The sequence below is a fragment of the Acinonyx jubatus genome, chromosome X (assembly GCF_027475565.1).
Source record: "Acinonyx jubatus isolate Ajub_Pintada_27869175 chromosome X, VMU_Ajub_asm_v1.0, whole genome shotgun sequence".
Taxonomy (NCBI): domain Eukaryota; kingdom Metazoa; phylum Chordata; class Mammalia; order Carnivora; family Felidae; genus Acinonyx; species Acinonyx jubatus.
This window is the reverse complement of record NC_069389.1, coordinates 20,471,994-20,496,792: the sequence shown is the minus strand read 5'-3', so window position 1 is coordinate 20,496,792 and position 24,799 is coordinate 20,471,994. Positions and strand designations below refer to the sequence as shown.

Here is a 24,799-nt window from a genome sequence, read left to right as displayed (position 1 = left end):
TTCAATTTTAAAGAAGAAAATGCTGTATTATATGTTAACAAACACAAGTAGAAAGTAAAGGATGATACTGATGAAGTCATGGGTCTTACCTAATAGAATCTGAGCATTTTTTGGAAATGCCTTGCCAATGTAGCTTCTTTAAATAAAGTTACACTGAGCTTTCACGTAACAGAAATTTTTAGATGACCAAAAAACCTCATTCCTATGAAATGTTAAAACCAAAAATTAAAAAAAAAAAGCCTTTCTAATGCAGATAGCTCACTCCTCTAGCATTCTTATGATATGTTTATAAAAATTAGCCATTCTCTTTAAAATGCTAGATTGCATTTAAAGTTAAAATATGTTTATTTTGATTTCCTTGGACAACACAGCTATGAAATGGTGTAGATTACCACATAAACATGAAGTCTTAGCTAGGAGACAGTTATTAAAATAACCAAACATGATGTTATGATTCTACTTGCCAAAGACAGGCAATACTGATTTTTTTGTACTCTGGCCAAAGATCTGAGTGGCCATTTAATTTAGTCTTACTTAGGTAACAATAAACTAAAACACTTCCTGATTATATTCTCATTTTTCCTGAAAGCAAACATTCATTATTTAAAATACTGCTCATTAGTGACAGAAATGTAATGTTCCACAGAAAATCAAGTACTTTTTCTGCAAAGTCACCTCAAAATTTTAGTTTCATAAAAAAACCAGTAATACAAAATCACACTGTTTTATTTTAAAAGAAGTACCAAACCTAAGTAAGTTGCATATGTAAGAAACTCATTGTGGATACTTACTTCATAGTATTTTTTAATGCAACGTCTAATGTCCATGATCAATTTGTTGCTCAGCTGTACCATAAAGGTCAAAGGTGAAGCCTTACAATCGATGTTACTGCAACGATACAAGCTGGGTTCTATATCGGTTCCCTACAGAAGTCAGAACAAATACACAAAAGGTTACTGTAAGGCCAGAGAAGGTTTTTTTGTGCTTAAAAGCTAACACGTGTCCTGGTGTACAATATCCATAATTCATTTTATTGGTGAGTTTTTAATCCTATTTTCTCAACTACTGTCCTCTCAAAGATCCCCTGAGTCACAAGAACCTCCTGCTTTTTTGCCACCATGATAACGGAATGCACACAGTTGAAGGGAAAACCCTGAAATCTCTTTTTTGTACGTTCAATAAATGATAGACTTTACGGATAAAATAATTTTCCCTCTGAAAATGCCAGTGAGGTCACACTATTGGAAATAAACGTTCTTCTTAGAGATATTGATCAAAGTTTTAAATGTGTGCTTATTCATCCCAAACCTGAAGGCAAGTGCACTAATGACATTAGTTTGCTTTCACATTGGCAACTTAATTTTAAGATGAAAGCCTAAAAATTAAGGACTGCAATGGAAAGCAATCACTTATTGTCAGCTTAGAACACCTAAAATTTCTGTAATCCTCCCTCTCTACCACCCCCTCAAATGACAAATATTTGGGGGAATGGAAGGCAAGAAGAAGAAATGTGAAAGAATTAACTATTAGCAGTTACAGAAAACGTCTTGTTTTGTTTTGTTTTAAACAAAAACAAAGCAAATATAATATACAGGAAAACTGTTGGGGTTTCTGGAGCATGTGTTTTCCTTCTTGATACTTAAACATCTTGGTTTCCTGCTCCAATCTGGTACATAACCCTACCCGCCACGCTAAGCAATTCCAGGTGGAAGAGATTTTAGAGCTTGACATCGGCTCTTCCACAGCTAGCCCATCTGCAAGTCGTCAAGCCTCCATGCAATTAACTATCTTATTTACAGCTGTAATGAAGCAAAACTCAAGGATTTAGCAAGTATTGCTGATCTGTGTCTGCCTCTTCCTTGCACTTGCTTCCAAAGACTGCTTTGTTTTGATTCAAAAAAATGCAAAACATCTGCTGTTTGTCCAAATTAACTTAAAATAATTACTTTTAATTTAGATAAAGGATGTATTTTCTTTCAGTTTCAAGGTTTTACACAGTTTTGCTGCCTACTCATTTGCCATGGCTAGTACATGTATAACACTGCAGTTGAATCAAGTAAATTGGCTAAGTTTCAAGTTCTGATCCAAGGTCAATGATACATTTTTTGGCAGTACTTCTTGAGAGGAATGTCTCCCTGTGACTTTTTCAATGCCTGACATGCAAAGACAGCAGAAAAGATAATCAGAGTACCTTTGTCAAAAAGGAGGCAAGTGGGATGTGTAAAGATAAACAAAAATTTTCCAAAAACACTTAGTTCCCATTAACTTGATTTAAGATAAAGGCAAATATTGCTCTAAGTCTTAATAAATTGGGGCTGGGGATGGGGAATTACAGGTTACTGATTAAGGAATTACAATAAAAAATACTTTAAGATACTTTAGAATTTTTAAGAGATTCCATTTAAAAACCAAGGCCAAACAAGTACTCTAGCAAAGCCAAAAACAATATTTAAGCACATTCTACTAAGAGTTCTCAAGCAGAAATGAGGTTGTGAAGGCAGAATTCAGATGATGGTAAAATTCTTTAAGCACATGAAAGCAACATTCCCCCTCCTGCCCCGCCTTTCGTATATTTATATATAGTGGGGAGGAAAGGCCTCTATGCTAGTTGGTTAACAAAATGAAAAAAAGAAACAGAAAGAAACAACTAACCGAACCATCGAAGACACTATCGTAAATATTCTCTGTCCCACACGTGGGGCACGGACATTTGAATCTTTCACAGTCCCTGTATTTCTCCTCATCTGTGAGCTGTGCTGGGCCACCAAGTAGGGCATCATTCTCCTCATCTTTATGGTAATGATGAACTCTAAACTGGGTAGAGTCGAGTCCTATTAAGGTTAAAAGAAAAAAGAGGAACAAATTTAGAAAGGAACAATTATTTCAATTCCTGTACACAAAAAAGACCCCAAAGAAGAAAACTCACAAAGGAATGATTTTAAGTTCCTGCAACACACATACACAACCATGTGAACTCAAGACAAAGGCTCACATCACATGGACAACTGACTTCTCTCTTTACAAAAGATTACTTTATTAAATAAAACAAGTAAACTGCACTAACACAATGCAGATATGCCCCCAGACGTTTGGGTTCAGAAGCAACTACTTTTATAGGATGGTTTTACTATCTTCTTAAAGTTCCAGTGAGAATCTCAAATAAATGTGCACTGTTATTAAGAAAATCTCTTAAAATCAAAGTATCACCATTAAGACTGAAATAGAGAATAAAAATCCCATTAAGGAAAACAAGTTCTATGCTATTACAACTCCTTCAAGTGCAGACACAAGTGCTAACCCTGATTTCAATGCAGTGGTCGATTCCATTTTGGCTCAGTAGTTAACAGCATGTAGGGTGCAATCTAATTCAGTGGTTAAAATTCAGTAGCAGCATCTGAGACAAAACGTGACGTGGGTTTTTGGTGTTCTGAATTCAGAAATTTAAAATATGTGCAAAAACAATGGATCTACACATTTCTATAGGCCAAAACGTTCCCAACAATCTTGAAACAAAATATACCTTCCGTGTTTCAATCAAAATGATACAAGAACTCAATTGATGTATAGTTTATGCTACCCAGTTTCCACAAACTATTTAAAGAAAAGAAACATTTTTAGGCCAATTTAATTTCCCTTTGGTCAAAGCATACCTGTCAAAATCTACTATTTGGATTTACACTTAAAGATAATTAATACACACTGCATCCTAAAATATTTTCTTGAAATCACCCTTCAGCAATCCCTAAGAATTCTAGGTTTTTTAGAAATTCAAGGAAAGCTGTCATCTTTATTTTAGCACAAAGGTAAATAAGAAATATAAAAGTCACTGAGCAAAAAGTTGAAATACTGAAAAATACCTGAAAACTGTTTTAACTCTATCAACAGCTGCTGCATAGGTAGATAATCAAACAGATGTATTCAGAACTCAATGACAAGATCTTAAATCCTACTTGGTCAGTTTTCAAGTGCCATCTACACTTGAGGCTGACTGACACAGTGGAGGGGCGCTGAACAAAGAACAGTAAGACGGGGACTTTGAGTCTCGATTTTCTCACCTATGAAATGGAGGAAGTGTCACTGACCAGGCACTTTTGAAGTTTAAATCAGACATTGGAGGACAAACCCCTTTCAGTGGTGCCTATCAAGTGATAAGCACTCAATAAATATCGTATGAATGAAAAATTAAAATAGTGGATGAACATCATTTAATCTAGACAATATTCACTCAAGATTATGTATTTGGAAAAATATACGGAACACATGTTCATGCTGCATAGCAAGTTAACAGCTGTTCTATGTAGGAATTCATCAAAATGAGCATTTCCTAACCTGATTGTACAATAAAAACAAAGAGTACACATTAAAAACAACTTGAGGGGCACCTGGGTGTCTCAGTCAGTTAAGTGTCCGACTTTGGCTCAGGTCATGATCTCGCAGCTCGTGAGTTCAAGCACCATGTCGGGCTCTGTGCTGACAGTTCAGAGCCTGGAGCCTGCTTTCGGATTCCGTGTCTCCCTCTCTCTACCCCTTCCCCACTCACATTCTGTCTGTCTGTCTCTCTCTCTCTCTCAAAAATAAACATTAAAAAATTTAAAGAACACTTGGAAAAGTATTCTTGGTTAGTGACATAAATTACTGTTACCTAGGTCACTTGGCCCCAAGACTCACCATACATTTTTTATTTTACAAATTAACCCCTAAGAAAAACAGCAAATTAGTGAAGAGTGAGGGAAGATATACCTTGCCATTTAAAGACAAGGAGGAGCGAGAAAATGAAAGACAATGCCTGGGAATGAGGCCATTTCTTCTCTGAACTGAATGGTAACTGTTGTAAATTCCTTACACTCTATTTGTGAATCCAAATGTATTCACATAAACTCTTGCTTCATCAACAAATATGAGAAAGGAACTTCACCTTTTCTCTCATGGTATCATCATGTATCAATTTCTCAGACCAATACCATTCAAAAAGAAAGGAAAAGGAAAAACAATAAAGACAGGTTTTCTCAACAGCAGGCTTCTTTCACAATCCAAAAATCAAGGAATGAAACAACACTGGTCTCGCACATGCACAGAAACGGCCAACCTGCAGCAAGGAAGCAGGGAAAGGTCTCCCTAGGCTTCATTTAATTTAATTTAATTTAATTTTAGAAAGAGATTGAGAGCATGCACGAGTCGGGGACAGTGGCAGAGGGAAAGAGAATCCCAAACAGGCTCACGCTCAGCATGGAACCCGATGCAGGACTCAATCCCATGACCTGAGCCGATACTAAGAGTGGGACGCTCAACCGCCTGAGCCACCAAGGCGCCCTGAAATCTCTACTTTAAATGTCCAATTCCTTATCCTCCCCGTGGCAATAACAAAGCCAAGTGGCATGGCTAATTACTTCAGATTTATTCCCATGCTGACTTTTTTCAAGAGAAGGGGCTTCATCTCAGCATTCTTGGTCATAGAACATTGCTATGTTTTAAAAATGTAAAAGGAAAGGACATGGTAATTACCTTAACATAGTAGGTGTATAATGATCCTTGTAGAAGTTACTTGGATATAAAAATGTCATAAAAAAGTGATTTTCTTGAGTGGACAACTTTAAGTTCAACAGGCAAATTAGAGACGGCTAAATTAAATCTTATTATGAAAACATGTCATGTTAAAAAATAAGGATCACTGCTGCTGGAATCTTTCTTTTAAAGGTCAAAATCCAGGCTTCAACAAGCCCCAAACTTAATCAACATATGGATCAATTTCTCCAAATCCTCACAGAATTGTCAACAAGCAACTTATTTCAAAGTTTCAGGAGACTTAAAAGTTTCACTGCTTATACCGTAACTCATGAAGGCTGACGTGAAACAGGAAAAAAAAAGTATCTGGTGCTGCCACCTAGAGGTAGGTTCTGAATTTTAAAATGTGCAAAACAGCTGCTACATGGAACTGCATTTATAATTACGGTCCCTCCAAAATGCAACACTTTTGTTAGAAATGACATTAAAGCAAAACCTTTATGATCAAAGGTGTCATATACACAGTGTAATTAATATTAAATTGCTCACCATACATTAAGTAATCATATTCATCTTTGAGGAAGAGATGCAAAACTGATTTCCGAATTCCTCCTCTATTCTACTGACAGCTTTCACTGAACAAGTGACTTAAAGAAACAAACTTCATGCTCTATTTGAGAAAAGGAACTTCCACTTTTATTAGCCTAGCGTCTGACAGGATCGAACGTCTGGTCCAGTTCAGAGTAAAGGAAAGAATAACCTACTTGGGTCTCATGAGTTATCTGGGGGAAGAACAGCCATGGTTCTCCCTGCAACAAGCAGAAATGATGTGTGCTTTTATTCAATCCCGTGACTCGCAGTGATACAGTCACACCATTTTTCTTGGGGGGGGGGGGGATGGGGAGGACAAAAGGGAAAGTGAAATGAAATTAAAATTCTGTCATTTATAATTAGACAATTTATAGGATCTCACATTATTTTGGCAACAAGATCAAAGCTCTCATGTTTCAAAAAGTATTTATAGAAAGTATCATCACAGGCACTGGGGTGGATGAGTTCAGCAGTGCTGTTTTTTACTTAAGATTGCCATATTCTTAAGCACACACACCTCCAACATGACATGTAGCACAAAATTAATTTTCCTACCACTATACTTTCTAAACATCGTAAGCTATACCTGCTTTTAAGAATGTTCACCTGCTCCCATTTCCAAGGAGTATTTAAAACTCTTCTGAAGTCAAGGCATTTAGTTGAGAGGCTGAAGCATTGGCCCAAGTAATTTTCTTCTTCCAAAAGACAAGGTCTCTATTCGCACAAATGCAAATAACTAAGGTAAAGCCAATTATGTGTGTCCATACAAGCGAGGAAGAAGAAAAAAATCCTTATGAATAAAACTCCAAATGGGTAAAGTGAGAAACTGATATACCTAAGCAGGTGTTGGTAATAATTACTGAAGTTGCTAATAATAGAATTCTGCTGTAAAACTGTTTCCTAAAAATCCCTTTTAGGAAATACATCATTTATGTTTTGCACAAATCCAAGCGTTCATGTATCTGGACTTCTTAGAGAATAATACACAAACTGAGTATTTAGTATGAGTAATGAAAAAATAAATGAATTTTTAAAAGGTAAATGCTACATCCATAAAAAGCCTTATACAAGAAATTTCACAGCAGCTTTATTCAAAATAACCAGAAACTGGAAACAATCAAGATGTCCACTGATAGGAGAATGAAAAAATAAACTTGTGTAATCTAACACGGAATACCACTCAGCAATGAAACAAGAATGCATGATGCTATACACAAGATGGGTAAATCTCCAAACTACTCTGCTAAGTGAAAGCTGCTGAACACAGTAAGTATACATTATAGAAGATCATTTATATAAAATTCTGAAACAGGTAAAACTAGCCAAGGGTAAGACAAATCAGGTGATTGGTTTCTTTCGTGAGGAGGGATGATGACTGGGAAGGAAAACAAGGCAACGTTCTGGGTGATGGAAAAGTTCTGTGTCTTGATCAACAGAATATATGAGACTCTTAAGACAGTAGCATCTCACTGTATGTACGTTATACTTGAAAGAAACCATATGCCAAACAGGAGAGGTTTGTGACGTATATTTCCAAAGGACTCATATTTAGAACATATAATGCCTGCAAATCAGTAAGAAAAAGACAACCCAACAGAAAAGTATACAAACACCTCACCAGGAACCCGACAAAAAGGAGATAGTCAAATGGACAATAAGCATGTGAACAGGTGCTCAATTTCATTTGTCATCAAAGAAAAGCAAATTAAGATCACGATGTTATACCACCACATTAAATGGAGAAAACACACAACACCAAGTATTGGTAAGAATGTGGGGCACTTATACACCGAGAGCAGGGAGTGTACATTAGTTGAACCACTTTGGAAAGTTAGTAGTACCTACTAAAGCTGAACATATACGAGGCCTCCCATGACCTAGCAATTCTCCTAAGTATATACCCAACAGAAACACATGCAAGTGTTCAAGAGAAGACATGTGCAAGAATGCTCAATACAGCACTATTCATAATGGCCCAGTTGTGGAAACAACCCTCAAATGCACTGAAACGAGTGTGGTATATTCATACAGTGCAATACTACACAGAAACGAAGTACAACCACACGGACGAAGCTAACAAACGTAATATTGAGTGAAAGTAGCCAGATACAAAGAGCAAAGACACAATTTCTGTCACATCCAAAAAACGAGAAAAACTCATCTACGATGTCAGAAATCAGGATAAGAATTTCCTGGAGAGAGCAGAAGACAGTTTCTAGGAGGTGCCATGAGGGGGCTTCTTCTGAGGATGTAATAATATATGTTTCTTGAGCTCAGGGCTGACAACGCTGTTCAGTTAGGTTTTGTGTGCTTTTCTGAATATATGTTATACTATTAGAAAATTCAGGGGGCGCCTGGGTGGCTCAGTCGGTTAAGCGTCCGACTTCAGCTCAGGTCACAATCTCGCGGTCCGTGGGTTCAAGCCTTGTGTCAGGCTCTGGGCTGATGGCTCAGAGCCTGGAGCCTGCTTCTGATTCTGTGTCTCCCTCTCTCTCTGCCCCTCCCCCATTCATGCTCTGTCTCTCTCTGTCCCCAAAATAAATAAACGTTAAAAAAAAAAAAAAAGAAAATTCAGGTCGAAAAGGGTGAGAGAATGAGTACTAAATATTTATGATATGCCTATGTTGGGTTCTAATCTCATAGATGCACACACCATCACCTAGGAAGGAGTATTAGCAAAAACTGAAAGAAATTGAACTGAAATATGATCAAGTCTTTAGCTCTAACTACCACTTTACAGGAAATACAGGAGAGAGAGGAACATGTTAAAAGATACCAGTAGGATGCATTCGGCAAACTCCAGAATAAGAGAAATTCTATACGACAAAAACCCCATGTTTCTTAACAAGTAAATTGGATGGTTGCAAAAAAAAAAAAAAAAAAAAAAAAGAAAAGAAAAAGAAAAAGAAAAAAGAGATTAACTGCCATATGGACTATTACATTCCAATTCAAACAAGAAGGTTTTTATCTTTTTTAAAGTTTATTTATTTTTGAAAGAGAGAGAGAATGAGCAGATGAGTTGGGGAGAGGGGCAGCAGGAGAGAAAGGGAGGGAGGGAGAGAAAGGGGGGGGAGGAGAGAGGGATGGGGACAGAGAGAGAGAGGGAGGGAAGGAGGGAGAGGGAGGGAGAGAGGGAGGGGGACAGAGAGAGAGAGGGAGGGAAGGAGGGAGAGGGAGGGAGAGGGAGGGAGAGAGGGAGGGAGAGAGAGGGAGAGGGAGGGAGAGAGGGAGGGAGAGAGGGAGGGAGGGAGAGAGAGGGAGAGAGGGAGAGGGAGGGAGAGAGGGAGGGAGAGAGAGGGAGAGGGAGAGAGAGGGAGAGAGGGAGAGGGAGGGAGAGGGAGGGAGAGGGAGGGAGAGAGGGGGAGAGAGGGGGAGAGAGGGGGAGAGAGGGGGAGAGAGGGGGAGAGAGGGGGAGAGAGAGGGAAAGAGGGAGAGGGGGAGGGAGAGAGAGAGAGAGAATATATCAAGCAGGCTCTGCACCGTTAGAAGAGCCCAATGCAGGGCTCAGTCCCACGAACAGTGAGATCATGACCTGAGCCGAAATCAAGAGTCAGACACTCAACCAACTGAGCCACCCAGGCGCCTCTCACACATGGAACTTTTTAAAAGAAGTGTATCCTTAATACAACTAGGGAATACAAACACTTATTGGATGTTTGATGGAATGAAGCAACTGTGAGCTTTTTTTCTCTTTTTTACTAGTGATAATATTGTTGTTATGCCGAAAAGGGGGAATCCTTATCTTTTAGAAATGTAAAATGTAATATTTACAGGTAAAATTATATGGTGTCTAGAATTCACTTCAAAATAATCGGAGTAGCTGGAAAAGAGGAGCAAGATTGTCCACAGTTGCAGAGTGCTAAAGCTGGGTCACGAGCACCTGGGGGATTCTTAGGCCATTTTCTCTACTACTGAACACGTTTAGAATTTTCCATAATAAAACATTTTAAGAATTCTAAAGATCCAGTTTCAAGATCAACAACTGCAAGTGGCAGACCTGAAACTGCCTTTCACGGCAACAATAAGACAAATGGAAAACTTATGAGTATTTTGTAAAAAATAATATCCAAACCTTTGGGTCAAATAAACCCGCAAGATTTTTAATGTCCTGCAAAGATAATCCCCAAAATTTTAAGTGGAAAAAAAATCCTGATGTGCAGCACCCTCATGACCTCACTCAACTGTTTTAATGCCCTTGATGATAGCTCTAAATGTGAATTTTAACTTAATGAGATGTGTACCTCTAGAAGTGTTTCTATTTTCTTTCTTATATTTAAACCTGAGACAAGATGGTAAGTGTATGCTGAAAAAATATTTGCAAAATACAATAGCACAAAATAACAGACCAAGGATTGCTGCTCCTACAACAAAGACCTCTCCTCCCCAGCTATGTTGGTAAATATTTTGGGGGGTGGGGTGTAGGACAGCCAGGCCGGAGGTCCCTAGGCAAACCTTTTAGAAATTAGTAATTGTTTAACCATTTTTTCCTTCTGATTTTGTAAAAACTGCCTTATTTTTAATATTACTTTTTCAATAAGGAAACTATAATTTACCACCTTTACCCTTTCCTCTTATTCATGTATGTAGATTTAATATAGTTTTAATAAAGTTTAATGCTATGTTCAGCTGTTTTCATTTATCATGTCTTAGTCATTTTTCTGTAGGCTATACAGTATTGGTAAGTATCATTTTAAAATGATGCATCTTTTTGGGGCACCTGGGTGGCTCAGTCGGTTAAGTGTCCAACTTGAGCTCAGGTCATGATCTCATGGTTCGTGGGTTCGAGCCCTGCGTTGGGCTCTGTGCTGACAGCTCAGAGCCCGCTTCGGATTCTGTGTCTCCCTCTCTCTCTGCCCCTACCCTGCTCACAAGTTCTCTCTCAAAAAATAAACACTAAAACAATTTTTAAATGATGCATCTTTGTAAAAAACTTGAGCTACAGTTAATAATACTGCACTATATACGTGAAAGCTGCTGAGAATATATCTTAAGTGTTCTCACCACATCGAAAAAAGTTAACTACGGAAACTACATGAGGTGATGGATGTGTTAATTCTCTTGATCTTGGTAATCATTCTACAATGTCTATGTATATAAAATCATCACTTTGTACACTTTGAATACATTTAATTATATTTGTCAATTACTCTTCAATAAAGTTAAAAAGTTTTTTTAAATTGACCTAACTTCTAAATTAGAGAAAGTCCCATCTTCCTCTGGACACTCCAAGTATTACAAAGCCAGAATACCAGTCCCAGCAAATATTGTAAACATGCTTCAGAGTTTGGCTCCAAGTTCCCAGGGATCTTTGTTTGACTTAGGTGAGCAGTGTCACTGCGGGCCCTCATGTGCCATGTGGAGTGGCTGAGATGGCACGGGTCACTGCCGTGCAGGTCGGGGCCACTGCCATTCAGCAATGGGCTGGAAGAACTAATGAGAGGTGGGAACAGGCAACCAATCTCGAGTCCACACTGGCCCCTCCAAAGCACAGCCCATAATGCCAAATGCCAAGACCTTCATCAACTCTTCTCTAGTGGCCCAAGCTACAAGTGGTCTGTGCTTCCCCTGAATGCCTATAATCCTTTATTTTACCTGTCTTGGGACATGCACTGTGCTGTCCACTAGTCTTCCCTACCATGGTGAAATGGACAAAATGGCCCAGGCTATAATGTGAGTAAAGGAGCCATGGCCTAGTCATCCTCGTATCCCTCACAGTGCCCATTATGACGCTGAGCCCAGCAGGCTTCAACATTCAAGTATCCAATGAATGCACAGGTAGGCTGGGAGCATGACCCACTGGTGCTACGGTGGAATGGCGCTCCATCCCAGAAGAGGTGGTTCTTATCAGCAGACAAGATAATAACCTACTTTGCCTTTGGTGCGATCTTTTTAAATTTTATTAATTACGTTATAGGAAATATTTAAGATTTGCAAATGATGGTCACATATGTATGTTCTTCTAAGAGCTTGATCGTGAAAAAAGGCAAGAGTCTTGGATCAACAAAGTGATACCCGAGGCACCTGCTGGTGACATCATTCTACTCGCAACCACCTATACTTTATCCACCCCACCCCCATCTTTTGTAGGCCTGTCAAAGGCACCCCTGACATTGCTTGGCCTGCTGTTGCACTCATTTCTTGGGTGTTACTGGACCCTATCTATTGACAAAAACTACCTTCTGTAACCTGTGTGGGATATGGGGTCATTTTTTTTAAAGGGAATTTTTACTTTCCAAGTGAATCCAGGAACATACTGGGTTAACCATGTTGTCTTGTTTTAAACACTACTTTCAGAGATTAAATTCTAAATTTTCACTCTTCAAATATCTATAGTTTCTCAGGACAAATGACAAAACTGCCCAGACAGGCACATGCCTGCAATTTGATCAATGGCCATGAAGAAATGTACTTGACGGTTATTATACAAATTATTGCTCATTAGAGGAAAGATATTACATAATTCTAAGTACTTTTATGCATGAAATATAAATTTATTAAAAGATGAAATTCAAGGATGAGCTTTAGACTACTCTTATCACTGGCCTGTTTTCTTAGGTACAGAAGACTATGTGGATGTTGTAGCATACTGTGAATATTTCCTCTACAGACTATGGAGGGATTTCATTAGAACAAGAGAAAAAAAACCTATGGTCTGGAGAACAAAAGCTAAGAGTTCTAAGTTTTTGTGGCCATGTTTCCCATAGGGCTATTGTGTAAGAAGAGTAAGACTATGTTTTTTTCTGTTCACAGATGGAAAAGAGTAAAATTTCGCTTTATTTAAGCCCAATAGCAATAATCTTGCATGGGTTTCAGAAAAATGATACATATTTTACTGTGGGATAATGAGGACCATTAGTTATTAGAGAGAACAAATTATTCTCTTTCAATTCAACACACTTATTCATTCACTCATCTAATAGACTATCCTCTCTCCTTTGCACTAAAATGGCCTTCCTATACAGAACACCTGGCCATGCAACATGCCAGCAGACAGACCTCAGGAGGTATCTTGACAGGGAGAAATAGTCGGAGAATTTCCAAAGTGAAGCCACAGGATAAAACCAACACTTGATGCTTGCCTTTCATTTCAAGGAAAGCAGTATAAAAGCAATAGAAAAAGAAAAAGGTGGTGGAAAAATATACTTGCTCTCCACAAAAGAGTCTTAAAAATAAAAAATCATGAACTTAATAATTTTCATAAATGAAATTATGCCATTATTCCTGATTTCTTTGTACTAACTAAAAGGACAAAGTATCAAACTTCACTGAAGTTTCAACACTGTAATACATTTCATTAATCAAAGATAAAAACTACATTAAAAGCAAGAGAGTTATTTTATGTCTGTGATTAGGCAGTTGGAGAGCCTGTATTTTATGTATACATTTGTACACTTCAACTTATTTAACATTGTCAGTTCACGAACTGTAGTTTTTTTTCATATAAAGAAAACAGATTTAGAATTTTAAAAACAAATTACAGTAATTTTATGCCTACAGCTTGCACCTCTTAGAAACCATGCACCCCCTTACACTCCTCTTACTTTCCCCCCACCTCCCCACCTCCTCCACTCTCCTCCGCCCTAAAACCACAGGCTAAAGGAGAACTGGTAACAGGGGCCTCTAATCCCCTAGTGAAAAACAGCCATCCTGATTTTTCTCTGGGGGGGCGGGGGAGGGATAAAGGATGCAGATCAGAACATGGCTCCTGCAGAGGGCAGGGAGCAAAGGCGGGCACAGAGCCGCCTGGGGAGCTTCCACATTTTCTACAGACCTTCATGGTCCACGACATTTGCAGTCCTGCACTTCATGCACGTGGACCTCCTATGGGCAAAGAGGGAGAGAGAAAGGACTGGGGGTTTCTCACTAATACAGGCAGAGATGCGGACAGCGCCGGTAACAACAGGAGCTGCCATGGGAGCAGAGGACGAGCACAGGACGAGGGGACAGCACAATGGAGACAACTTCACAGGCCCTCGGCTGAAGACCCACTGCCAAGCGGCTCAAGATAAACACTGGAAGATAAAAAGGGGGAGTCGCAGCAGCTCCTTGGGAACCAAAGACACAGATCTTCCCAGTAGCTCTGAGCGGCTACCTGGCACCAAGAGGTGGCGGGTGATGGGCTAGGAGAGGTGGAGGCTGGGTGGAGCTGTGCCCAAGTACGGAGGGCTCCGGGCGCACAGTGAGTCTGGTCAGTAATAACATGAACCCTCTGCAGACAGGACCCACGGGGCTACCGGCTTGGAAAATGATTTGCGAAAACTGGATTCATAAGGCAGAGCCTGTGACCAAAGGGCAGTGGCAATTAGGATCAAGTCTGTCTTTAAGCAAGTCAAAATGTGTCCACTGTTTAACTTAGAACTACCTTAAATATGACCCTAGAACCGACAAAATCCTTCTGGGTCCCTCTGGGACCAGTACTGAGATGCACAAGCGGGTATTGGGTTACCCACCAGGCAGGCTCCACCACCCTTCCCCCTCGAGGCTCGGTGCTGACTATGTGTCACTCGGGGCCGGGGCAGGGGGGCACTTCATCCATCTACTCCTGCTCAGTGCCGGGCCACTGGGAAATTTCACACCAGGGAAGGAAAGGATAGCAATTAGCCTCTAGAATAGGTTCTTGGTGAGGTGGTACAAATGGAAAAACTGGGAGCCCTACTCTTTCAAAAAAATGGTTCTTCTTGGGGGGTTTTTACTGCGAATGTCCACTGGTGGGTGCAACAGGGAGAGGAGGGCGCATGAAGATGAAATTCCTGTGCCTTCACATCCACACCACTCCACTCCTGCTTGAAGAGCTGTGTCATCGCCTCTCAGAGCTAAGAACAGGCAGGAGAGGGTGGTGCAGCGGTGAAGAGCTTTGGAGTTCACAGAGAGCTGCGTCCCATCCAAACGCAGCCAGTCCCCTTACTAGCTATGTGACAAGACCGAGTTAGTTACCTCTCTGAGCCTCTGATTCCTTCTCTGTAAAATGGAGCGAACACAACACACCCTCATGAGGTTCTTGCAAAGATTAAATGAGATAACATATACAAAGTACTTAGTACGGTATCCGACAGAGCAGCACCCAATGCGGAGATGAGAAAGAAGGAAGCTAACAACTACTGTGCGCTTCGATGCCCCTCCTCCCCACTGAGGATTTATAAACATCATCAAATACAATTCAACTCTGAGAACACATTATATGACGATTTGGGTAGCAGATCTTATCATCCTAATTATGTTCTGCTTAGGCAAAGGTCAAAAATAAGTTTCCACTTCCAGAGCAGACACTGGCAGAAGAGTGGAGTCAGGGCTAGCAGGCAGAAGCTGAGGAAAATGCTCACCAGGGGCAGGATGGCACACATCTGGGTCCACACATGCAGAGTGAGCACTAACTACGTATAAACCTTAGGGACTGGAGAGGCCGTGGACACATTTACGCAGAGGCCGGGCAGGAGCGCAGGGCGTGGCTGCCAACAGCACCCTCTCTGCTCCAGGCCCGGGCAGACGTTCACCCGTGCATCAGCCTATTGCCCCCTGAGAGCAACTCTGCCTTACGATTCCAGAAACCAAGGCTTTGAACAAGGTTTGGAGGCTTGTGAAAGCCACAGAGCTTGTGAAACACAGAACCAGCATGGACACCCAAGTCCCTATGATGTCAACACCCATGTCTTAAGTCAGACATTTCAATGAGAAGAGGGGGAGAATTTTCCATGAAGTAGGGACAGAATGAGCAATGCCACATTAAGGGGACCCTAAGTATACCGATTAAGAAATAAGGCTAAAAACACAGGTTGGAGCTCCAAAGTTAGAGTCTACAACTGCCAGAGTTAAAGACTGTGAGATGTCAGTGGCACCTGGACTTCACTTACAGGTTGCGAGGCGTCATCTAAGGACTTTATTAGGCAGTATTCTAAAAATACTCATCTTTGCGGACAATGGGAAAGAGAGTAGACATCTTAAAGCACTGTAACCCTTTCCATGCTGGCCATCTAGAAATAAAGTCAGAGCAAGTAACGAAATGCATCTGTAAGCAAGAGATGACAGTCTGGTGACACAGGAAAACGTCAAAACACAGAAGTTTTGGGGTTGACCAATACCTCCTGGGATGATGACAAATTAGGAATCAGCTCACTCCTAGAAGGTAACACCAAGTCTGGTTTTCAAAGAATTTAAAATAAAGTTAGAGTAGGATACTCACAGGGAATTGTATACTAAAAATTAAACTTTTTACTCTTACTCTTTAAAAAAAGCTGTGTACTCTCACTTTATACAAAAATACATTTAGAGATAGAGACAAGATAAACCACCCATCACGATACCATCAATCTCCTTATTAATAGAAGTTCACCGATTAAAGCAACGACAACGTAAGCTCAGACACTGGAACTATGCCTACAATCTTCTCCTCCTCTCTTCTCCTGCCTTCCTTCTCTTCCCTCGACATTTAGTGACTGAGTGCCTACTGTGGAGCAGGCATGTGGCTACAGAGGGAGCAAATATGTGGGCTCCCCAGCCTATGAAGGGAGACAGAGAGTAATCAACCAACCACAAAAATAAATACCCAACTATAAACAAAGAAGTGCTCGACACATACCGTGCCGATAAACAAGGCTTGCAACAGTTGAGGGAGGACCATGGCTGCTGGTATAGGCAGCCGGGTAAAAGGCTATGTGAGCTGGGGACACTTACCTAACCACGTTGCAATGAGGACAGCATCGATTCCGTCTATTGGCTCACAGATCCGAGCCACGACCGGGTGGATCTGCTGAGCCAGGTAGTACTGGGTGTCAATGGTTAAATTGTCCTGTTTCTGTAGCTGCTCGGGTGCATAGGCCCTCTGACTCGCACTGAGGTTTGACCCATCCTACAAAAGGACACGGCACAGGTAGCTGTTAAGAAATTCAATCACACATACTTGCCTGGCCACAAAGAGGGACAACAATTCAAATTTTATGTATTCAATTACAAACCCCAAGAAGTCCTTTTGACCTATTGGTGAACATTTCATATGTATCTAAGAGTAGGAAGATCAAGGAAAACATGTCACCCACTGTCCAAGAATGTAAATCCAGCATGTGTTGTGTTCTATTTTTTGTTGAAACATGAAACCAACAAGATGGCATGACTAGATTAAATAATTCCACCTGCCATATCACAGAAGCACACTGAGAAGACTTGCTAACTATCAATCTAGCCAGAAAGGCCTTTTAGGAGTAATGAGAAAAGGCATGTGTGGTCCTTTTACCATGTGAATACAATCCCTTCATGCAAGGATTCTAGTCATAATCTCATCTTAAAGGCCCCCCCTAGGGGTAGTATTTTCTTTGAGGAGCTATATGTATCGAGAAGCAAATGAGCAAGCAGTCAAGAAAGGAGTATGAAACCCACAGAGTAGTGACTCATATAGAAGATATAATAGGAACAAAATTAATGAGCTATCTTGGTGGAACGGCAATGCTCTAGAAGCAAAATATCTGGCCGGTGGAATGAAGGGCATGCCATTTCGTACTGTTTACAGGGGTCTCCTCGAGGAAAGAAAGATGGGTCAGAGAGTATCTTTTCAAAGGCTCTTTTTACAAAAAACAAAAAACAAAAAACGTTTATTGATTTGTTTTTGGGAGAGACAGAGAGAGCAAGAGCTGGGAGGGGCAGGGAGAGAGGGAGACAGAGGATCTGAGGCAGGCTCTGTGCTGACAGCAGAGAACCCGGTGTGCGGCTTGGACCCACGAACCGTGAAATCATACCGGGAGCTGAAGTCGGACTCTTAAGGAACTGAGCCACCCAGGGGCCCCTCAAAGGTTTCCTCTTTATAAAAAGCCGTGGAATTCTATATAATTGATCCACAGCCCTGTGGGTGAGGTCACCAACATCTGTGACTCTACAAGTCATCCAACAATTTGCTCCATACCTCCTCTTGTCAACAACAGAATTTTACATTCAGACTAGTCAATTTTTTTAAATGTTTGTTTATTTTCGAGAGAGAGACAGAGGGCGAGGGGGGGAGGGGCAGAGAGAGAGAGAGAGACAAAGAATCCGTGGCAGGCTCCGAGGTGCGAGCACAAGAGCCTGACGTGGGGCTCAAACTCACACACTGTGACATCATGACCTGAGCCGAAGTTGGCCGCTGAACAGACTGAGCCACCCAGGCGCCCCATCAGACAAGTCAATTTTAACTATTCACAATGCTCAGCTGCTCTGCCAAATAGATAACATGAACCCTATTCTTTTATTCCTGCTACACTCAGCCCCTTCTCAGAACCCAACCCAAGAAGAGGCTACTTGCACGCCACTGTCTTCACCAGACTGGAGGCAGAGGCCTCTTTATCTGGCAAGGCTCCTGAGGGAAACAAACGGAGATATTTATCAACTAGGTCCTACCTGGTCTGGGATATAATGAAACACCTAGAAAGAAAGCAAACCCTGGATTGAAAAACTTGCCATTTAGTTATTTTTCAGGAGTTCACAACATGGTAAAAACAAATTAGGCAGAATTCATCAACTTTAATTGTTGCCCTTTGAGAAGTCTGAATCATGAGAGGAGGGTAAGATGACGGTTAAGGACAAAAACGGTGTGAAAAATCCCTGGGCAGCGTCTCTATGCACCACACCTGTATTGAGACTGACTTTGTTAACACACACCTGAAACTTGATTAATTTAGAGAATTCTTTTTTTTTTTTTTTTTTTTAAACTTGTCTGTCCTTCGGGCGCCTAGGTGGCTCAATTGGTTAAACATCCAGCTCTTAGTTTTGGCTCAGGTCATGATCTCGCGGTTTGTGAGACTGAGCCCTGCATCAGGCTGTGTGCTGACAACACGGAGTCTGCTCGGGATTCTCTCCCTCCCTCCGTCTCTCTGCCCCTCCCCCTGCTCGTGCTCTCTCTCTCTCTCTCAAAATAAATAAAGGAACAAAAAAAAAATCTAGTCTGTTCTTAAGATTACAACAATGTTAACTACTTTTTAATGGTAAATAAAAATCAAATTGTAGAGGCAAATTTTTTTTGAAGGCACGTGAGTTACTTTCCAATATATTAGAAGATATTCTCAGAGTAAGGCAAGTTTTTAAAAAAGCAGTTGAAAATTTCTAAGCATATCCTCAAGTTAAGAAAGTTTTTATTTTAAATAACCACACAAAAGACCAGTTTTCACACTGACACAAATAGATTTCTTTTTTTTTCTCTTCTAGCACGGAGCCCAATGCGGGGAGCTTGAAGTCACAACCTGAGATCAAGACCTGAGTTGATAACAAGGATCAGATGCTTCACTGACTGAGCCACCCAGGTGCCCCAACCCAATCATAGTTCTTGCTGTATTTAAAAAATCTGAGCCCAAACATGACTAGATTCAAAAGAATTGGTAAGACAGGTTTTGCTATGTTGTGTTGGAAAAACATTCAGGCCGTGACATAAGATATATCCCTCACAGACCTAATTCTCCAACCTAGCAAGATCCCAAGGTATATGCAGTAACACACGGCATACGCTTTAAAAACTGATTAACAAGCAATGTTCGTCCTGCATTAAGTGCCTACGTAGTAATTCACAAAGTTCACAAAGTACATACTTCACAGAGACAACCAGGTGCAATCAATTCATTCAAAACTATGTTGTCATCTTTAGAAGGAAACTAATGGAAAAAAGTTATTTAAATGGGTGTACAAGGGGGCCCCTTAAAACAATTATGTTAAAGGCATGCCTTATGGAAATTATGTCTAATGAAAGTTAAATAATTAAGGATTTAAAACTTAACCATTAAGTGGAAGTTGATTTAAGATCTCAGCAAATAATTCATGTAGGCTTTACAAGTCGACGAACTACAATATAAATCAGACACCAAAAACATTACTCTCTGAACTCATCTGAATTTATAGTCTGAGTAAATTATCAATAGAGTACTATAGTCGAATTTTAATTAGAAATTTTAAACAAAACGGAACCTGTCTAGGAGACAGACTATTTGCAGAGGACACCTTTGCTTAGAGCAGTAAAGTACTCTTCAAAATATCAAAAAGAGATTCTAAATAGATGGTTGTGTTTGGAAACAGAATGGTGTGAGTCCTTAAAAGCAAAAGAGGTAGGCAACTCTGGCTCACAAACATCCTCAAAGCGGGCTTGCCCCGCTGCCAGGGGATAGAGGCGAATGCAAGTCCTGCAGCTTTTCCTGGGATACAATGAGAAGGCTTCATAAAAAGAAACATGAACTGTAGTTTTAACAAGTAAGTTAAGGCCCAGCACCAGTGGATGGGGGAAATATTGACAATACATCAAAATGGATTTATCGCACTATATCAGCGTCAGCATTTTTTGAGCTTTTCTAGCTCAGTAAGACCCGAGAAAAAGCAAGCTTAAGACCTACTATCTAGACATCAAGGAACATAACCCGGACTTCTAAATACATCGATCACACTACCACACATCTCCACTCCAGGTTTAGCCAAAACATAATTTTGGCTGGATTTCATTATTAGATGTCATTTCTCAGAACCTATATGATTTTCAAAGCTGCATTGCCATCTGTTCCTGTCACTAATAATCTAAGAGCTTTTCCACGTATGTGAGATCATAAGTGAAACAAAACTAGCCTATTTACCAAAATCTTTATTTGCATAATATGAAAATTGTTTTTTTGAGATGAGACTTGTCAGAGGCAATATGCAAAGCACATTAAGGGATTGAGCGAGTCAGACATTTATGGAAATATTTTCCTGCAGGAATTGGCTTTCTGTAACAGTTCTTAATCAAGGGTAACCCTAGGAGGGAGACAGAGTCAAGTGCTGATTCCTGTCCATGTACTTAAATCATTTGTTACGTACGTCATCTGTGATACCGAGCAGATATTAGCAGCTAATTTTTAAATTCTGAAAAGACTCTATGTTTTAAAAACACACTGACTGTAGTTTGACAAAGATCAATCATAATGTAATGAAGTTCAAGGCTTATCTCATTTTTTCCACTGTAATGACAGAACGCAATAATTAATTAAAAACAAAGCCTTACACAGATGAATTATGCCTTTTGATAAGTATACCACACCACAATTAATTTTAAAGAATTTGGACAGAGGCTGTGACTTTTTTTTTAATAGGAGAAAGAGATGAGACCTCTCCTTTGCTCCAACTGGAGTTAAGTGCGTTCAAAGAAAAAAACTACTCTTCTGTCCTACCATCTTTCCCCATCCCTGTTAAAGGAATGCTCCTCTCCAAAGAAACTGGTTAGTGGTATAAACTTGTGTTCCAGAGGGGTTAGAGGTTCCTCAGAGGTGCCTCATGGAAGAGGGAGAAGGCAAGGAGGTGGGTTCTAGGCCACCGCCACTCAAAATAAAGAAAAGACCCCAAAGTGGTTAGATAATTTGTGTTTTCTTCCTAAGGAATGTTTTTAGGATCCATCACTTTTCTCCATATTACCAAGTACTTCACACTTTTTTCAAGGGACTATTCGAACACAGGCTAGGGAAACATGCATCCGCTCTCTTATCCTGACAGTATTCCTAATGGAAACTATGGCAAAAGGAATAACAGACTCCTGCTGGACATGTGACCAAACTTACACACATTATCACTCAAGTCAGTTTAGGGGTGAAACAGCAACCACTGTCATGCATCTGTCTCACCAAGATAATTTCAAGTGAACCAGGACACTGGTCTTAAAGGCTTTACGAAAATTTTAATAACATACCTCGTACCTCTGACTAAGGCTTCAAATATTATAAAACCAACCAGACTAACCCATCTCTTTACAGGACCAATTGTTTGGAAGAGCACGAAGTAAGACACTGTGGTGATCTGAAGTTTACTACAGGTTAAGAGGTGGTCTGGGAGTCTTATTAATTACTACAGTTTTACCTGACAGATGACATACGACACGGTATCTCCAGCTTTCACCTTTCTGCCTCCTTGAGAATTTATCCAGAGGGCAACATGTACATGAGGTAGGCTTTTCTTATCAGGGTAATCCTGGGGATCCTTGGTCAATGCCTAAAAGAGGAAAAGAGGAAACAAAAAGCCCCACGGTTTAAAATAAAACCCTTCTCACACAGATAGACACTAAATACATCTTTCCTAGAACGCTATCAGCCACAGAAACCTAAGATGGACAGAAGCTGCATGGAGAAAACAGTGCCACAGTCCGTACACATTCCATCCACAAGGCTCCTCCCTCCTTCATTGAGTAACTAATATGACCAAATGGAACTCTGGCAAAAAAGAAATACAAGTTTATGGGCCATGGCATGTAATACGTGGCTATAAAAAACTGAGACTATAAATTCAGTTTCCTGTGAAGCCTTCAGAGTTTCTCGTCATGTTTGTTCTCTCCCTGAATTAACTGGTTAGTAAGGACTGATGCAGAGCAGTTACTCTGAACGGTGTTTCCCAAAGGCTTCTCCAGCCTACATAAATCTCAAAGGTACCAGAAATCGGTGGACTTAACACTCACTTTCAGCTCCAGAAAGGCAGAATGAGTGAGCTGCAAGCACAAAGTCGGCCCCACGAGGGCAGGAACAGGTCAGCCTTGCTTGCTGCTGCATCCACAACGCTCACGACCGTTCTTGGCGTGCAAGGGCAACCCAAGGTTTGCAGAATAAATGATTTTGCTCACTCTGCAATAATTAACTAAGTTCAAGCACTGTAAAGTACTGAGAGATGAGTAAGACGGTCACTGGTTCTAAGTCATCTGCTATTAGAAGATTCCCCATTCCACAAATGAAACCTCAAAAATAAGCTACATGTGCCCTAAGGGAGATGTGGAGCAAAGTGTTAGGGAGAGAGTTTAGAGGCAAAGATCACTATCATCTGAGAATAGAAATCATAGGAGAAAAAACTTGAGCCGGCATGTGAAGAAAAACAGGATTTTAAGACAAGGTGACAAGAGCAAGAACATTCTGGGCAGAGATAAAAGCAAAAGTTCAAAGAAGAGGTGACACAGAATACAGTCTACTGGACTAGAACTCAGTATGCACAAAGGGGAGAAGGAAGGGATCTAGCCCTGTGGTGGGTTTCAAAAGACAAGAGGAAGGGCAGGGAACAGGGCGCCGCATGACTACATCACCTAAATGTGCTCTGCAGACCTGTGGGGGTTCCGGGCACCCTTTTAGGAAGGTGAGAGGTCAAAATTATTCTTCTAACAATACTGTTGGCACTGGTAATGCAGAAGCAGTGGTAGGTAAAGATCCTGATGCCTCATAAACATGAACGGGGGCTGCCACACCAAAGTGTGGCACCATTCCTGGTATTCTTTGCCACCACGCACTCAGAGTTCTCAAAAGAAAAAAAAAAGAAAAGGAAAAAAGAAGAAAGAAAAAGCGAAAGAAACCAGTTTCACGTGACAATGTCCTTAATGGGGTGCTTGGGTCGTTCAGTTGGTTGAAGGTCCAACTCTTGATTTCTGCATGGGTCACGATCCCAGGGTCATGGGACTGAGCCCCGTGTCAGGCTCCGTGCTGAACGTGGAACCTGGCTGAGATTCTTGCTTGCGCGCTCGCTCTCTCTCTCTCCCCCCTACCCCATTCACACACGCACTCTCTCTCTAAAATAAAAAATTTTAAAAATGAATGTCCTTTATGAAACAGCAAAAAGTTTTAGATTTTTCAGCTCCTGACCCTGAATACAAGGCTAATATTTTGTGTGACAAGATAAGAATTACACATAAGCCATGTCTACTGTATACTAAAGAATGAAGCTTACTCGACGGAAAGCACTTGTGCAAATGTTCAGACTTGCAAGCCAAACTAGCTGCCTTTTTCATAGAACACAGTTTTTCCTTACAAGAATGATGAGCCAACTACTACTATTCTAACTTGGGTCTTCAGCAGGCAATTTCTCAAAAAAAAACGGAGTGAACCTGCAACCTGAAGACAAACAAGTGGCAATATGTACTGCCTAAGGTAAAATTCAAACTTTTAAGCACAAATTAGAATTCTGGAAAACTCGTTGCGTGTGTGTGAGCTTGACAGCTTTTCTATCCTTAAAGACTTTTCTAATGCTAATAGCAGGAAATATTTTAAAATGTGATTTTGAATAATCTACAATAAAATGCATTCAATATTTGGAAGGTCTGTACAACTGCCAGAACTATCATTTCATAAATGGCCAATGCATAATGCTTTGCATGAGTAAAGTATCTATTCCAAGTACAACACAGACCAACAGATTTTAATGTGAGATTATGAAAAGTTCACTGATAAGGTTTCAGATTTCCCCATTACAAATAGCCTTTAAGAAAATACCACATAGGTGAGACTGGGTGGCTCAGGTGGTTAAGCATCTGACTCTTGATTTTGGCTCAGGTCATGATCTCACAGTTCGTGAGTTTGAGCCCTGCATCAGGCTCTGTGCTGACAGTGCAGAGCCCACTTGGGATTCTCTCTCTCTCAAATAAAATATGAAAAAAAATTTTAAAAATACCATTTAGATAATAGCGGTGTAGAATCAAAGGAGAATATATATTACAACTATCTGAAAAAAGTAGTGAAATATTTCTCCTTTTTCCAACTACATATTTGTGTGAAAATGGATTTTCTTCCTATACTTCAACCAAAACCACACACGACAAGAGACTGGACATTCAAGTGGATATGAGAATCCAGATGTCTTCTACCAAACTAGACATTGAAGAGATATGCAAAATTGTAAAATGATGCCACTCCTCTGGCTAATTTTTCTTTGTTTTGAAATACATAGTTATTTCAAGGAAAAATGTTATTTTTGAATCACATACTGGGCTTATTGCTATTTC

The 24,799-nt window shown here is 40.3% G+C and overlaps 1 protein-coding gene across 2 annotated transcripts in view; it reads right to left on the bottom strand.

Annotated features, from left to right (window-relative positions):
• The window catches only part of POLA1 (DNA polymerase alpha 1, catalytic subunit), a 290,976-nt gene that overhangs the window by 141,358 nt on the left and 124,819 nt on the right, over positions 1–24,799 (bottom strand). For both annotated transcript variants that reach the window (XM_015085029.3, XM_027054650.2), the window contains exons 31-34: positions 21,910–22,041; positions 16,762–16,936; positions 2,653–2,831; positions 792–923 (exon numbers count right to left, since the gene is read on the bottom strand). In XM_015085029.3, the coding sequence (XP_014940515.2) occupies positions 792–923; positions 2,653–2,831; positions 16,762–16,936; positions 21,910–22,041 (618 nt within the window). The remainder of the gene's footprint in view (positions 1–791; positions 924–2,652; positions 2,832–16,761; positions 16,937–21,909; positions 22,042–24,799) is intronic.